General features: G+C 32.3%; 1 protein-coding gene across 2 annotated transcripts; it reads right to left on the bottom strand.

Moving 5' to 3' along the window:
- Positions 1 to 5,401: 5,401 nt before the first annotated feature.
- On the bottom strand, positions 5,402 to 14,692 carry LOC130442011 (reticulon-4-interacting protein 1, mitochondrial). 2 transcript variants are annotated; one of them, XM_056775962.1, is made up of 7 exons: positions 14,483 to 14,623; positions 14,231 to 14,422; positions 13,955 to 14,160; positions 12,377 to 12,574; positions 12,077 to 12,189; positions 6,194 to 6,458; positions 5,402 to 5,591 (listed from the first exon to the last, which is right to left on the bottom strand). In XM_056775962.1, exons 1-7 carry the CDS (start codon positions 14,487 to 14,489, stop codon positions 5,484 to 5,486), a joined length of 1,089 nt encoding a protein of 362 aa, XP_056631940.1. In that variant the 5' UTR covers positions 14,490 to 14,623; the 3' UTR covers positions 5,402 to 5,483. The 2 variants fall into 2 exon arrangements, with proteins under 2 accessions (XP_056631940.1, XP_056631939.1); XM_056775961.1 differs by having other exon boundaries at positions 14,231 to 14,692.
- Between the last annotated feature and the right edge of the window lie 20 nt (positions 14,693 to 14,712).

Genomic DNA, 14,712 nt, shown 5'->3' with positions numbered 1-14,712 from the left:
GACTGGTTACAAGAGGCATATAAGTTAGGGGAATTATTTAGCGACGCAAGAGTGGTAGATGAAGCAAAAGGTCTTATAGAAGACATTAATGTGAGAATATTTTAAATATAGTCAAAAATTATCTTCTAAATATAAAAACAGTATGTAAGAAAACTTATTGAAACATTAAAATATCATTTTTTCAGTAGTTTATTTCCATTTATATTGACCCCATGCCCCTTAATACTTGCAAGCTTACTTTTACGTGGTTAGAAATTCTACTGGGCGCTCGATGATTTTGAAGCGAATTAAAAAGCGTAGTATACATATCAGAATATTCACTTAACACGTTGATGGATAACCAAAATTGATAAACTTTCCCCAGAGCCCAAATTTTTTTGTTTTTACACTCCAAATGGGATGTGGATCGAGTTAACCAGAAAGCTGCAAGCTAACCAATACGATTTATTGGGGACATTATGAAAAAATATGGCTACCCATAGACATTGTACAAAAGAAGGTGAAGAAATGAAATTATTAGTAAAAACGATAAAAGAATAACAATACTAAAATGGAAGGATAATGATTCTTTCTATAAAGTATGCTGATGAGACAAAAATGCATTGACAGACGATCAGGAACGGTTGTAAATAGCCTTAAGCCGTGGCCGACTATGGCAAAGGCAAATCTTCTACAGATCTATCTGATCAAATTTCAAGTTACAACACTTCTTTTAACGTTGAAAGAGCATAGAAACATTGCTATTGAGCTGTTATTTGCTACAGAAATGGTAGTTGCCCATAATATTTATAAAAGAATAACAAAAATGATTATATAGCAAATGCTGGTTCTCAAATTAGTGTAGCGAAGAAGTTACTGACGAAAAAAACTACAGCTGTTGCTGATTACGAGACGTCCAAGTCACAAAGTAAGAAGAGATTGTGTAGGGTACAGTAAAACAATCATGAAAAAAGCAAAAGGACCAAGTGAAAGGTAATGGTTTAAGGACACGGTACGGATCAAGCAAACTGTTAAACACATTTAAATATGGTCCCTTGGGCTCGAAATAAAATACGTCGTGCCATCTATAGGACCGCTCTGGGTAGTGTAGACCGCACCGGAACTCAACATATTAAACATCAAAAAGCAGCAAAGTGATTCTTTATGTCATCTGTAAAGTTTCAATGGTAGCAGACATATAACCGATAGTATCCCTATCGTTAGATTTTCTTCAGCTTTCAAGTAGTCAGAGTTGAAATTGTTAATTTGATTCTTTCTCGCAGATGTAGCTTACGACTTTACTCAAAATAATATTTCCATACGATTCCACTAAACAACTCGCTTCGATTTTTCGTCCTCGATGAAGATAACTGAAATTCGAAGTGCATGTTCATACACGCGTGAAACCTCGTAAGGAATTAATTGATATTGATGTATTGAAGAAATATTAAGTATAAAATTCGATATTTAATCAAAATTTTCATAATATTTTATACTAGTTATGTGTTATACTTACTGTCGTGATGTTTTTTACTCGTTCTAAGTATAAATTGATAAACTAATTATTTATACAAGTAAGTATACGTTTAAGAGTAAACCAGAATGCGTGAGCTTTGCTAATAAGTGCTGTTTCTATATGTAACAGTGGGATAGTTGCAAGTGATATCCACAACCACAATTGTATATTAGGTTGTGTGTTTAGTTGACCCATAAACTTATAAACTTTTTTCAAAACCTGATAGAATTATCAAAAAACTTTAATCACAAAAGTTGTTTGTATTTAAAAGATTTTCTAAATTGTTGACTTTCTGATTATATAGAGTGTTCCAATTCTTCAGTATCGACATCAACTTTGTCATTTTGAATGGAACACCCTATATTTTATTGCATTTTTTCATTTAGTGGTGAAAATAAAGGTAATTTCATAAGATCAACCTATTTGATTTCCGCACGATTAAGAAATATTTAAGGTTATTTGAATTATATTTGAAATATTCCACAAAATAAAAATGAAGGTAACTGGCATTATTGGCAAATGAATTTTTAAGCACAAAACTTAGGTTTATTGATTTTTCGTGATTTTCTATTCTAGATTCATACTGGATCTTTTTTTACTATATGAGTTCGAAATTTGTAAATAACAGAATCTCATTTTTTAATGGCACACCCTGTATATTATAACTTAAATAGGTCATGCATAAAAATATGAATGATTTCATACATACATGTCCTATAAATACCTATATATAAAATATATAAAATGATTGTGAAATTATTTGACTTTTTCTCATGTTTTCACCCATTTTATATTGAAAATAATGTAACACAGTCAGTATTGCATTTTTGAAAAAAAACTAAATAGAAAGAAAATGTTTATAAAAAATAAAAAGCTATGAAAATATCGTATTCTCGAAAAAATATATTTCAAAAATGCAATTAATTAACTATTAAATAACGAGACAGCGCGCCTAGAGGGCGCCCTAGACGGGTGGGATAAAAAACGAGTAGTGCGTTGGATATCTAGATATCTGGTCTATGCACGTCCCAAAACACGTTTCAGTCACTATTATAGTATTTGTGCAGTAGCGGTTTGAAACGAATGTGTTTTTTTTCTTGTGACGAAAGCCATGTGTGACGAAAAACAGGAGCAGCGTATCAATCTCAAATTTATCATTTAATTGAAAAAATCTCCGACTGAGCACTATAAATTGTTGCAAAAGGCCTATGGGGATAATTCTCTATCTCGTGCGCGTGTTTTTGAGTGGTGTAAGTGCTTTAATGAGGACCGAGAGAGCAAATCCCAATTCAAGGCTATGTTGATCGTTTTATTCGACATTAACGATATCGTGATGACCGAGACTTGAGAATATTCGGGACCAGCTCAAAAGATATGTGAAACGTCGCGACTGCTTCATCAACACGTGAGGAGCTCTAATTTTCCTCAAGCAAACATTCAGAATGTCTTGCGTTCTATGCCCACTCGCATGAGAATTGTCACCTAGTATCGAGGTGGCAATAAACCTTTTTCAAAAATAACCCCGTCAAATTTTGTGTGTGCTTTATTCAATTATTGTAGTGTCGACTGAAAGTGTTATTACTTAATAAATTTATAAATTCTCGAATTTTTGCTTACTTTCTAATTGTTACCCGTATAAACATCAAATAACATGGTAAAAGCATGTTATATTATGTTTATTACAATAAAAATAAACTACATATGAAAATTTAGATAATTTTGCATATTTTATTTATATATGTTTATATTTTTGAATCGTCTTGATCTTAGGTCTCTTCTGTTACAAAATTAGTTTTGTTTAATAATTTTTGATAGATAAAAATTTTGAAGTTTCGACTATTTTCAGTCTTTATCAAAATATGATATCAACACTTATATTAATCATTAGATCACCTACAACATGAATATCAAAATAAAAATGAAATCAAAATAGAAATTTATTTTTTCCTTAGTTTTTCTTTTCAAAAATATGTAGCAGTAATTAATTAAATTATTTGTACTTGTATTAGAATTTACATAATAGAGCTTTAAATTTTACTTAAATTATTTAGGTTTTATTATCATTTATAGTTTTTTCGTTCTTATGAATGTGAACCATTTCTAAAAATTCTTTTTCGTGTATTAGATTCCGTTCCAAGAATTGTTGAATCTTTATAATTGAATTTATATTTTTTTCACATTTCGTGGTCCGTTAATTAGCACTTTAATTTTTTTGTCGTATTGAAGACTTTCCAGTATATTTTCTAAATACTGCGATGTCTACCCTATAATTACAAAAAATCATTACAACTTTTTTCTGTTTAAACTCTTTAATAAATTGAGATGAGAAAACTTTTTTGACGTTTTCGCACCATTTTTTTAACGCTAAAACTAAGCCATTGCAATTATTTGCTTTCAATCCATGGTGAAATATGCAACTGTAGTCGTTATTCTGTGATTATAATCTAAGTGTCAGCTTAAATCTGACAGCACGGTACAATTTTGTCCAGCGAGACTACTAGCTCAACAATCAAGCAATGGGTAATATCTAAGCACGGCCGCGGTAGGTTTGGGGTCTCTTAGGTGACCCAGGTAAGAAATTAAGTATTTTATAGAGTCTGCCCTTTTAATATGTTATAATATACCTTTAGCATTATTGAAAAACAAATATGGCTGCCGATGTTGAAGGTTGCAGCAACATGGCAGCCATTTTTCAGAATTAAAAAAAAGAGAAAAATTCAAAAGTATTTCACAACGTTCATCACTTTAATATATTGTATATTGAACTATTTTAAGCAAATATTAAAAATGTCTCTGGTTGTAACTATCCAATTTACACCAAAACCTCATCCGTAGTCCATATATCCATAGAAATAAGTTTCACATCCAAAGAGTTTATATAACATTGAAATTACATAAGTGATTGTAAAAAACCTTGTTAATATACAAATGAACAAACACATCTACTTCTATTAATAATAAGAAAAAGGATTCATAAAAAATTTGCCATGGGAAAAAAAGTGAAAGAAAAAAACATTAATTTTACGTAGGTATTTTTTTAACAGCCGCCATTTTGTTTTTATTTTCAATTTTTTTAATCAAATGTGGTAAATTATGATATAAGATACCATTTACCAAATTCGAGAATATCTCAGCTCAATGGGAGGCTGTTAGTTTCGCAGTCCTAACTTTGACCCCCTCTACAATGATATTGAAGAAAAAAAATTTAAAAAAATTGTGTAATACTTTATTATCAAAAAATAATAAACAATAATAAATTATGCTAAAGACCAGAAAAAAAAATTTTTAATTGTGCGTCATTTTTTACACTTATAACCAGTACTAGTCCCTTAAGCAATAAATCTTAACGAATACAATAATAACTAGAAATTCGGTAGATAAATTTATGGTCCTCCACAGTCACATTGATATAAGACAAAAATTAAGCAATCCGAGACGATACGTTAATGGAGGGTGAAATAAGGGACACTTTGTATCACTTAACTATATAAATAACAGATCCTAATTGTTCCCATCAGGAGTGGAGAGTTAATTCATATAATAGGTTGCATCCCTGTCTGGGTTACATTCGTGCAATGTTGCCTAATTTCAGGAAATTAAGAAATAACATACAGTATTAATTCATATATTTTGTTTTTTGACATTTTATAAATTTGAAAATAAGTGGAAATCACTTATATATGGCTTAACGAAGATTTTTCCAAACAGCATATTCAGTCCAACAGGGCCCTAATATACTAAATGCTTTCATGGCTGTTCAATATAAAAATAACTGGCATATTATTTTGATAGAAAAGAAATTTTGATTACAGTAAGATACAATTCAATTTAAAATACATTGAAAACGATGGTCTAATCTGGATTTCCTTGCAGTATAAATAAGTATAATAATGGAGAGACCTGCAGTAATTATTTAATCATTTATTACTTGCAAAAATAATATTATCAACAATTAATCTTTGAATTTGTCTATAAATAAAATCTAATATCACTGGTAATCGATCACAACTTTTCCTCTCAAATGCCCATCGGCAACAGTTTGGAGCGCCTCCGGTAATTGATCAAAACTGAACTTTTTATGGATAATCGGTTTTATCTGGAACAAATCAATTCTTAGTAAATCTAGTCGTTAATAAGGTATAGGATTTTAAGATTTTACTAACTTTATATATGAAATACATAGCAACCATAATTTTTTATCATCACCAATACATATTTACAGTGGAATAATAAAAAAAATGTAACGGGTAGACAGTCGCACGTCATCTCCTGTCTCCGGTCATAACTTAATGTAGTGGACTTTTCGAAAACTATGATCCAATTTATCCCAATCATAATCTGATCACAAGAGACTCATATCTCATGTCGAAGATATAACAATTATGTGAAAAGTTGTACCACTATCATTAGATTTTGTTAAAAGCGCGGAGATCGTTTAATGTCTGGTTGATCCTTCGATAACTTATACACGTAACCAACGCGCATTCCAATCCCTTATTATACGGATTCATGTACTTCGAAGCCACCTTCGTAATAAAACCAACTAAACTTGATGAAAACAATTCGTCTAAGGATTAAATGACCATTTGCCCTATATTTTAGAATCAGAATCAAATGTATAGATAAGTTCCCTCAATTAAAAAAAAATAAATAAAAACATTGTATCCCGGAAAAACATTTTTACATAACAAAAATTACCTTCTTGTCCGTTATCAACTCATTTATAAACTCAAAGCCGTTCCGAGATGGTACGAAAAATCCCCATACTATACTGCTTCCATCTTTAAATCGTTTCAAATTCGACTCCAATAGATCACTCAAACTGTATGCTAAACCTGGCAATAAACCATATTGATCGGTATTTTTAAGTAATGGCGAATTAAGTGAAATATAAGTATCGAATTTCCAGCCTTTTGGTATATTTTGATGACCCATTCTTGCACCGTCCAATATTATATGATATCTAGAACACACATTTATCTCCTTTATAATTTTAGAATTCGCATAGGGTAGCTTCAAGTATTACGTATTTTATGCATAATTAATACATCTAATTATACGAGTATAAGTGTAAAATCAAAGTAATAGCTTTGGAGCTGACTCTACTATTTATTGAAATGTTAGAACTAAATAGCACTAGAGCACATGCCCTTTTACCCCTACGACTATCGATTTATATATTATTTGTATTTATAGACCACCTAAATCTAATATTCATTATATATAAACGACGCTGCCCAATAAGAGCAGAAGAGTTCTATTCCTAAATTGTAGATTCTAAATCTACCCCACGATGTGACTCACTCAGTAATTAATTCAGGTCTCTCTGACCATGAAGCTGTTTTCGCCGAATTTGTAATACCTTGTAAATCTTTTAAGAAACAAACTCAGTTAGTAAGGATTTCCTCTAAATAAAGCTTCACCAAATTTCATAACTATGTTTAGCTAATGATTGGATTGATTTTTCTTATTGACTCTAAATTAAACGAAAATAAATGAAAAACTACCAAAACTATTACAACAATCGCAACTCGACAGCTAAAAATTCGTGGAAAGAAACTTGGTCTGCTATCAATGAAGTAACAAAACGCATTCGACAAACTCTATGGACCTTAATCAGTACGACCTTAACAATTATTTCGTGAACGTTAATAAAAATATTAGTTTTAAAATATCTCCAGGTCGTGATGGTTTTTCTTTCCTCTTTTCTTCTAAAAGAATCAGTGACAGTCTCTTCCTTAGACCAGTAAATAGATCTGAGCTAGAGCAAACCATTCTCAGCATTTAAAACAAGACTTCCTGCGGTATGTATGAGTTTACAGCTAAGTTATTTTTGATTGATTTGATTGAAGTGATGATTAACGTTTTATGTTCTCTAATCAACGAATCCTTAGAAAAAGGGCTTTTCCCTAGCTGTCTAAAAACAGCTATAATTGTTCCCTCCCCCTACACAAGAGTAGTGAGAAAAATAACACTAGTAACTATCGTTCAAAATCCCGTTTACTTTGGGTCTTTTCACCCAAAAAGAAGAGAGTCTTATTTTACCGATTATATCTCATTATCTCGTAAAGGAAACATTTTTCGAAAAAATATGTGGAGACCATTATTGTGTAGATTTTCACGTTCTACCAGTTTGTTCATATACATTGTATTGAAATTTTCAACCCCTCCCACATTATTTTCCGGGACAGTTGGTTTCCTTCAAATCAGTCGACACCTTTATGAAACAAGATGATATAATCAACTATACCTAAGAGTTTTTAAATTCACTGGAATTGCTTAGATAACCACCTCACAATTTGAAGTGAAAAGTAGGATCAGTCATCATGCTGCGTAATGTTACATTGATCAACCTCGACTGTGCAATGGAACAAGACTGGCTGTGAAAAAGGTGATGAATGACGTCATTGAGGCAACAATCATAAAGGGAAAATACAAAAGTTCATTCCAATGAACTTACCATTCGATTAAAAACGTTTACAATTTCCTGTGCGTCTGGCTTTTACGATGACCATAAATAAAACGCAATGTCAATCGTTGGAAGGTTGCGGAATCAACTTGGAGTTTCCCTGTTTCACGGATGGGCAATTATACGTCGCGAATTCGCGCGTTGGAAAATCGTCATCTTTGTTTATTTATGCACCCCAAAACGAAACAAAAAATATAGTTTATCAAAAAGCTTTAAATTGTATAAAAGACTGTATCATAACTTTATAAATTGTAAACTATAAAATTTATAAACCTTATAAATAACCAGTTATTCAGGAAAACTCTGTTTTTTAAGTAAGCAACATCATGTGAAATTAATCGAAAATAATAATTAAACTTCATTCGTACCGAGCATTTTCTATTTATTGTATTAAAAAAAGGATTCCTTTTGTTTGTTCAAAGTTTAGGTCTTTTATTTATTGATTGATGCAGTACGACTGCCAGGTCAGCTAGTATTTCATAAAATTGTGGAGATTATACGTAAAAATCGCGTGGTAAATTAAAATATATAATTATTTTTCTAAAATAATACTAGCAAGAATAATTCTGATGCAACAAACGATTAATATTATTAAATTGATTGGCTTGTTTTATAAATTGAGAAATAGATATTTGTAAGGTGCAATAAAACAATGAAATAATAAATATATTTTTGAGACTTTGAAAAATTAACTTCAATTAAGTTACTGTAAAGAAGTAATCGCGGTCTCGCCTTAGATCGCGGGCGCTCACTTAAGGCTGCTCGTCCATTGGAAGCGTAGACGCGCGACTCGAGGGTAGCGACTGATCCTAACAAATGAAATATAAGTAAACAACATCCACTATAAACGACCTTGAATGGGATTAGTCGCTTGTAATCGCCTGTATACATCATAGGAAGACGCCATAAAATTATTCATTGCGTTTGGGTTCGTGTGTTTAGTGCAGGTACTGTTTAGTTTTCCATATGGAAATTGATAACGAAAAATTGATTAGTGCCGTTTGTGGAAAGTCTCCGTTGTGGAACATGAAAGACAAAAGTTGTCATTCTCGTGATGTACAGAGGAAATTGTGGTCGAAAGTTGCAGAAGAAGTAGGTGTTAATAATAATGGTAAGAGTTGTTTTTAATATCATTATTATATTATAAAGTGAACAAAACATAAGAAATATTTAAGCAAAAACAGACCGTCAGTGCAAAGCTTTTACTTTAGACACAAGTTTTTTTAGGTATTTGCTTCATGTTCACAAAAATACGCTGTAAATTTGTCACTGATCACATAAGCTGTAGTGACATTCCTATTATCGCCTAGGGAAGCAAATCTGGCTTTTGTAGTACTGGTTTCTGATTGTTAGCTATTGACATAGGTTGTGGTTCGGTCAATTATAATATTGTGCAACAAACATATACATTTAACGATAACAAAGTTTGATTCAACCTCATTTCCTTTTCGAAGCACTCTCCACTTGGCAGAAATAATACCAAGCGCGCATTCAATAACTTTGCCGTGCTTGTGAAAGTCGTTTATTGAAAATTGTCTGTGAAGGTCCAAGTTGTATTGCGGGAAATGTCGAAGTTAGTTTTCAATGGATAGGCTTCATCGCCAAAAGAACGCGCGGAACCTAATACTCGATCCAGGCAGTGTGGTAAGCCGTTTATTACCCAATATTTTGCAAGCCTTCTATAAAGGCGTGAATTAGAAAACACACCACCGTCACTTTCCTTGCCATACCCTCCTGTATCCCTGGTAATAAACTTGTTATCGGGTGCCGCAACACCTTGTAGCACAGTTGAAAAGAAATGCTTGTAATTCCTGAACATGCTGCCTGAATGGTCTGGATTTCGTATGCGTATATGTTTTCCATCAATGCACCCAAGACAACTAGGAAATTTCCATTTACACCAAAAACCTTCTTTTATTGACTCCTGCTGTTAATGTGTAAGAGGGAATGGCATGTGTAGAGTGCTCAAGTGGTCCCAAATAGCAATGCATGTTTCTTTAACTATTCATCCAACGGCTACACTCGACATTCTAAACGAATACCCCAATGTTTTGATTGAAGTACCTGTAACAACAGAAAACATTATGAACCTACAGGTTTTTGTTATTTGCAATATCAACCAAAATGTTGGTTTTGTGTTTTAATGAACGAAGTAAAGAAAAAGTGAAAAGGACTGCGCGATGTATTTAGAAGAGAATATAAAAAAGTCTATAAATCAGGAGATGAGGCGCCGGAGGAAGGTTTCTCTTCATGGACGTTCTTCGACCAGATGCTGTTCCACTCCGACATAATTGAGCCAAGACCGCTGAGGGGAAATGTTGCCTCTCCAGAAAGAACACTTTCTCGAAATGATGACGGAGACGTTATTTCCGATGAAGATGATTTGTCTCATTTGTAATTACCACAAACAGTTGTCACTGACCAAGGAGAAGTTGATATGTCATCAAGCGAAACCAGAAAGATGGAACCCCCAGTACCTGCAAGCAGCCATCAGATGCATAGAAAACATAGTCTTCTTCCATACCTAAAAAATGTTCCATAATACCGCAAATTGAATGGTGGAACCTCATGGACAATTCAAACGTCTAATTCACCTCCAGGCGAGATTAATACTGGTTTGCGACAATATTTTGGGAACTTTTCAGATACCAAGTAACTGTGTTAAGTAGGCTAATACCAATCAGGCGCAATAAGAATTACAAAAAGTTTGTATAATGTCAGTACTATTGAGTACTTTTTTATTTCCTTTTCATGATAGATGTTTGTTACTTCTTTTTTGTTCAATTTAAATTAATAAAGATTTATGACAATTGAATAACTTTACTTACCTTAAAGTCACACTTAAAGGTTCCACAGGTCTTATTGTCTCCCTGAAATTTGAATCTTTGGCGATCGATGACTCTATAGCACTCAAAATGTACTGAAATGTGTCTGGACTCATCCGGTAATAATCAAAGAATTTGTGCGGATTATTTAGTAAATCGTCATGCAGGTGATGGAATTCTCCCAGTAAATTTCTTCTACTAAGTATTTCATTTATCCAACACAAACTCTCTTCTTATCGCGACAAGCTCTCAAACGCCTTATTATGAAAGGTTGCTCCAAAAAGTACATGTTTTGCAAATCCATTTCACACGATTCTACAAAGCACACTTTCTTTATGATGACAGTTGCGAACTAAGTAGTATAGAGTCGCCTGCAGTGAATGATACCAGTCGCTCAGTCTCATGATCGCACATACACGGGCGTCTACGAGCTACCTTCGAGTCGCGCGACTACGCTTCCAATGGACGACCAGCTTTAGCCTCTTATTACGCAGTTTAAAACCTGCATAACTTTACAACTATGGGTCGAAAATATAATTGGAAGTGGTCAAAATGTTCGTATGGATTAGCACTTGAAGTTACTAGTATCTCGATTTTTTAAATTTATACGAGGTCTAGCTATTAAATAACGAAACTGCGCGCCTGTTGTACCTTTAAGAATATTTTATTATTTAACACATTTCTAGAACTTACAAAAAGATATTAGTGGCAGTTGATTGGTTTTTGATTATTGTTTTGGTCTGAAGTCTTAAGGATGTGCTACTTTTCACTCTACAAGTGTTGTTTTGCTAAACATGGCCTTGTTTAGTTATTAGAATATTTAACTTTCTAAAGGAAAATAAACACTGAAATAAACTCTACAATAGAAGTGAGGATGTCCATTATGAATTAAAATACTATAGAAGATGTATTAATATACAGGGTGTTCCATTTAAAATAACAAGGTTACAGTCGTCATCTTTAAAAATATTTTAGTTAAAAACATCATACTTTGCCATATACAGATAGTCTTAACTCGTCGTGGGACACCCTGTATAGACTGCTTTACATAAATTCGTGAAAGCGTTACCATAAGGTAACGCAGGGCTAATATGGGCTAAAATCTACCTAAAATTGTTTGTGTTGTATGAATAAATTGTAATGACTAGGAAGTTTGAAAAAAAAATTGATATTTGAATTAATTTTTTGGTATGTTATCTTTATAATGTTATTTTTTTCATATAGCAATTTAAATACATAATACTTGAACGCTCTCTATAACAGTTCATTTTAAATATATGTTTTTACCTGCCCTCTTGTTCAATTTTTTGTTCAAAATCTTGATCTTTATAATTGAAAACATTATCTGCTCCTAAGTCGGTAACCAAAGGTATTGCATCTTCTGAACAAGTAGCAAATACCTAAAGGGAATAATAAACTTGTAAGTGATTACAAATTCTTTTGATACAATATGAACACGCTCCATTGTGTGACATTTTGATACACCTTGTACAAAAATGTGAAATTTGAATCGAGTTTTCTTAGAATCATTCAATTCGCAAATTTCAATACATTTTAATGATAATTCTATTTTTAAAATTTACTTACATGACATTGTTGTGACTTTAAAATTTGTATAGCAGCTGTTCCCACACCGCCTGAGGCTCCTAATATTAAAACCCGCAATCCTTTTTTTTGTTTTGACAACATATTTCCGAAAACATAAAGAGCGCTCCATGCAGTCATAGTTGCATAAACCATAGAAGCACTTTCAAAGTGAGTCAAATGTTTTGGTTTGGGTAATAACTAGAATTATAAAGAAAGTATATATGTGTAAACATTTTGAAACAAATTCTAATTATTGAGAAAAATAATGATTGTTTTAAGGAACTCGAGCTTTTAAAAATTTTACCTACCTTGGTGTTCTAGAAGCAGTCAATGTTCTAAATTAGAGTACAGTCTAGTTTTCAAGTATATACACTCAACAGCAAAAAAACAGGATACTTCATATATTTCTTACTGAAAGCTAATTTTCAGTAAGATGTGTTTGTTTTTGTGGGTATTCTAGTTAGTACAGAGAATTTAGGGTCTAGCTCCACTAAGCTAATTCCTTCAGTATTAGTAAACAATTATATAAAAATTTGATTTATTTGTCGGACTTATTCTAAACTGTAAGTAGATTTTCGCACATTTAAACATCTTTAATTTAGTAATCAATTCTTTTCTATGATTAATAGACATGTTTTTTTATTTTGGTCCAGAATAATGATTCTTTTAAATGTTGACATAGCACAAGCTGGAGCTTTGACCAGAGAAGGTCGGAGCTTACGGTACATTGCCAAAGCAGAAGACTGGTAGCCACAATAGGAGGGCCAGCAGTAGACGATTGATTTATTATGCTGTCATATTGTCATGAAATCGACCTTCAACAGGGCCCTAACTCCTGGAATGGCATCGAAGGGAAAGGCGATTATTTTCCTATCAGGATTCTCATTGGACTCTGGAGCAATGGGGAACTGTTTTATTCACGGAGGAGTCTCAATTTAGTCTATACAACTCAGACAATCGAGACGGAGTGTGAAGAGAACCAGGGGAGCAATTTGCTCAATGTACCATTCATAAATCACGGACTTTTTAAAGAAGATCACTTATGGTATGGGGTGGAACTAATTTCTATGCCCGAACTGAACTGATTTTCATAAATAATGGGGATGACTGTTTGGAAGAACATGGAGGAAGTCTTCCTAGAGGCTGTGGTCACTTTTGCTCCATTTATTGGTGAGCAATTTGTTTTAATGCAGGATAATGCTCGTCCACATACCTCCAGAATTGTTACCAAATACTTGGAGCAAATGAGAATCACAGTTCTGGACTGGATCAATTTATACCATTCTCAAATGAAGAGGGTATATAAAATTTCTGCAAGAACAGATGACATTAGATGAATTTTCTGTAAAATTGCAAGTCAACAATGTGTTAATAAAGTACAACTTAGTCTTTTTTCGCTACTTTGAGTGATATCTTCAAAAATAGTTACATTTCTTAAGAAATCATACTAAAAACAGATAAAAAACATTTTTTCAAATGTAATTTCTTATTATACAAAATATTTTTCATAATTCTCTCTTTTTTCTCAAAGTTTTGTCAAAAATACTTTTTTAAATATATATAGATTCATAAACTTACATATGATACATCAGTAATAATAGCTTCTGAAAAAGTTCCTGAATTATATAACGGGACAAAGCCATAAACTTCATCACCAACCTTGTAATCATTACATACACTTTGTCCTTTTCCAATAATTGTACCACAAAAATCTCTTCCAACAATCAAAGGCAATTCTAATTCCCAGTTCCTGGGAACCTGCATTAGAGTTTTCCCATATCCTCCTAACAAATGAAACAACCATTCAAAATTAGATTCATGGAAATTGATTGCCGTGATTTTATATTTTCTCACCTAACATCAGTATATCAATTGGATTGACAGAAGCACTATTAACCTGTACCAAAACATCTGTAGGTTTTCTAATTACTGGTATTCGAACTTCATCCAGTTGAACATTTTTTAAGTCTCCGTATTCATGAGTTTGCCACGCTTTTACTTTCAATTTGTTATTTAAGCTATGTTTAACGTAGTTAGAACTATAAACTGAAAAGGCCCTCTTCAACATATTTTTGAAATTTAACAACACTGGGTTGAATATCATACTTTTCATATGGATTTCATATCCCAAACCGTTACAGAACTAATTTTATTCATTCACTTTAAACTTTCAATATCACTGCTTTATTATTATATCAGCATAAACAAATTTATAAATATCAGTGACAGTTTCACATGTTTTAGGTTATACGCCTCTTCAAAATTGTTAAGCACTTAATACAATACAATAAATTTTATCATATCACATCGAGCTATAACACACGACAAACACGGTA

This window comes from Diorhabda sublineata, chromosome 3 (genome assembly GCF_026230105.1).
Source record: "Diorhabda sublineata isolate icDioSubl1.1 chromosome 3, icDioSubl1.1, whole genome shotgun sequence".
In the NCBI taxonomy this organism is placed as follows: domain Eukaryota; kingdom Metazoa; phylum Arthropoda; class Insecta; order Coleoptera; family Chrysomelidae; genus Diorhabda; species Diorhabda sublineata.
The sequence above is the reverse complement of the archived record's forward strand: the minus strand, read 5'-3'. Positions and strand labels throughout refer to the sequence as shown.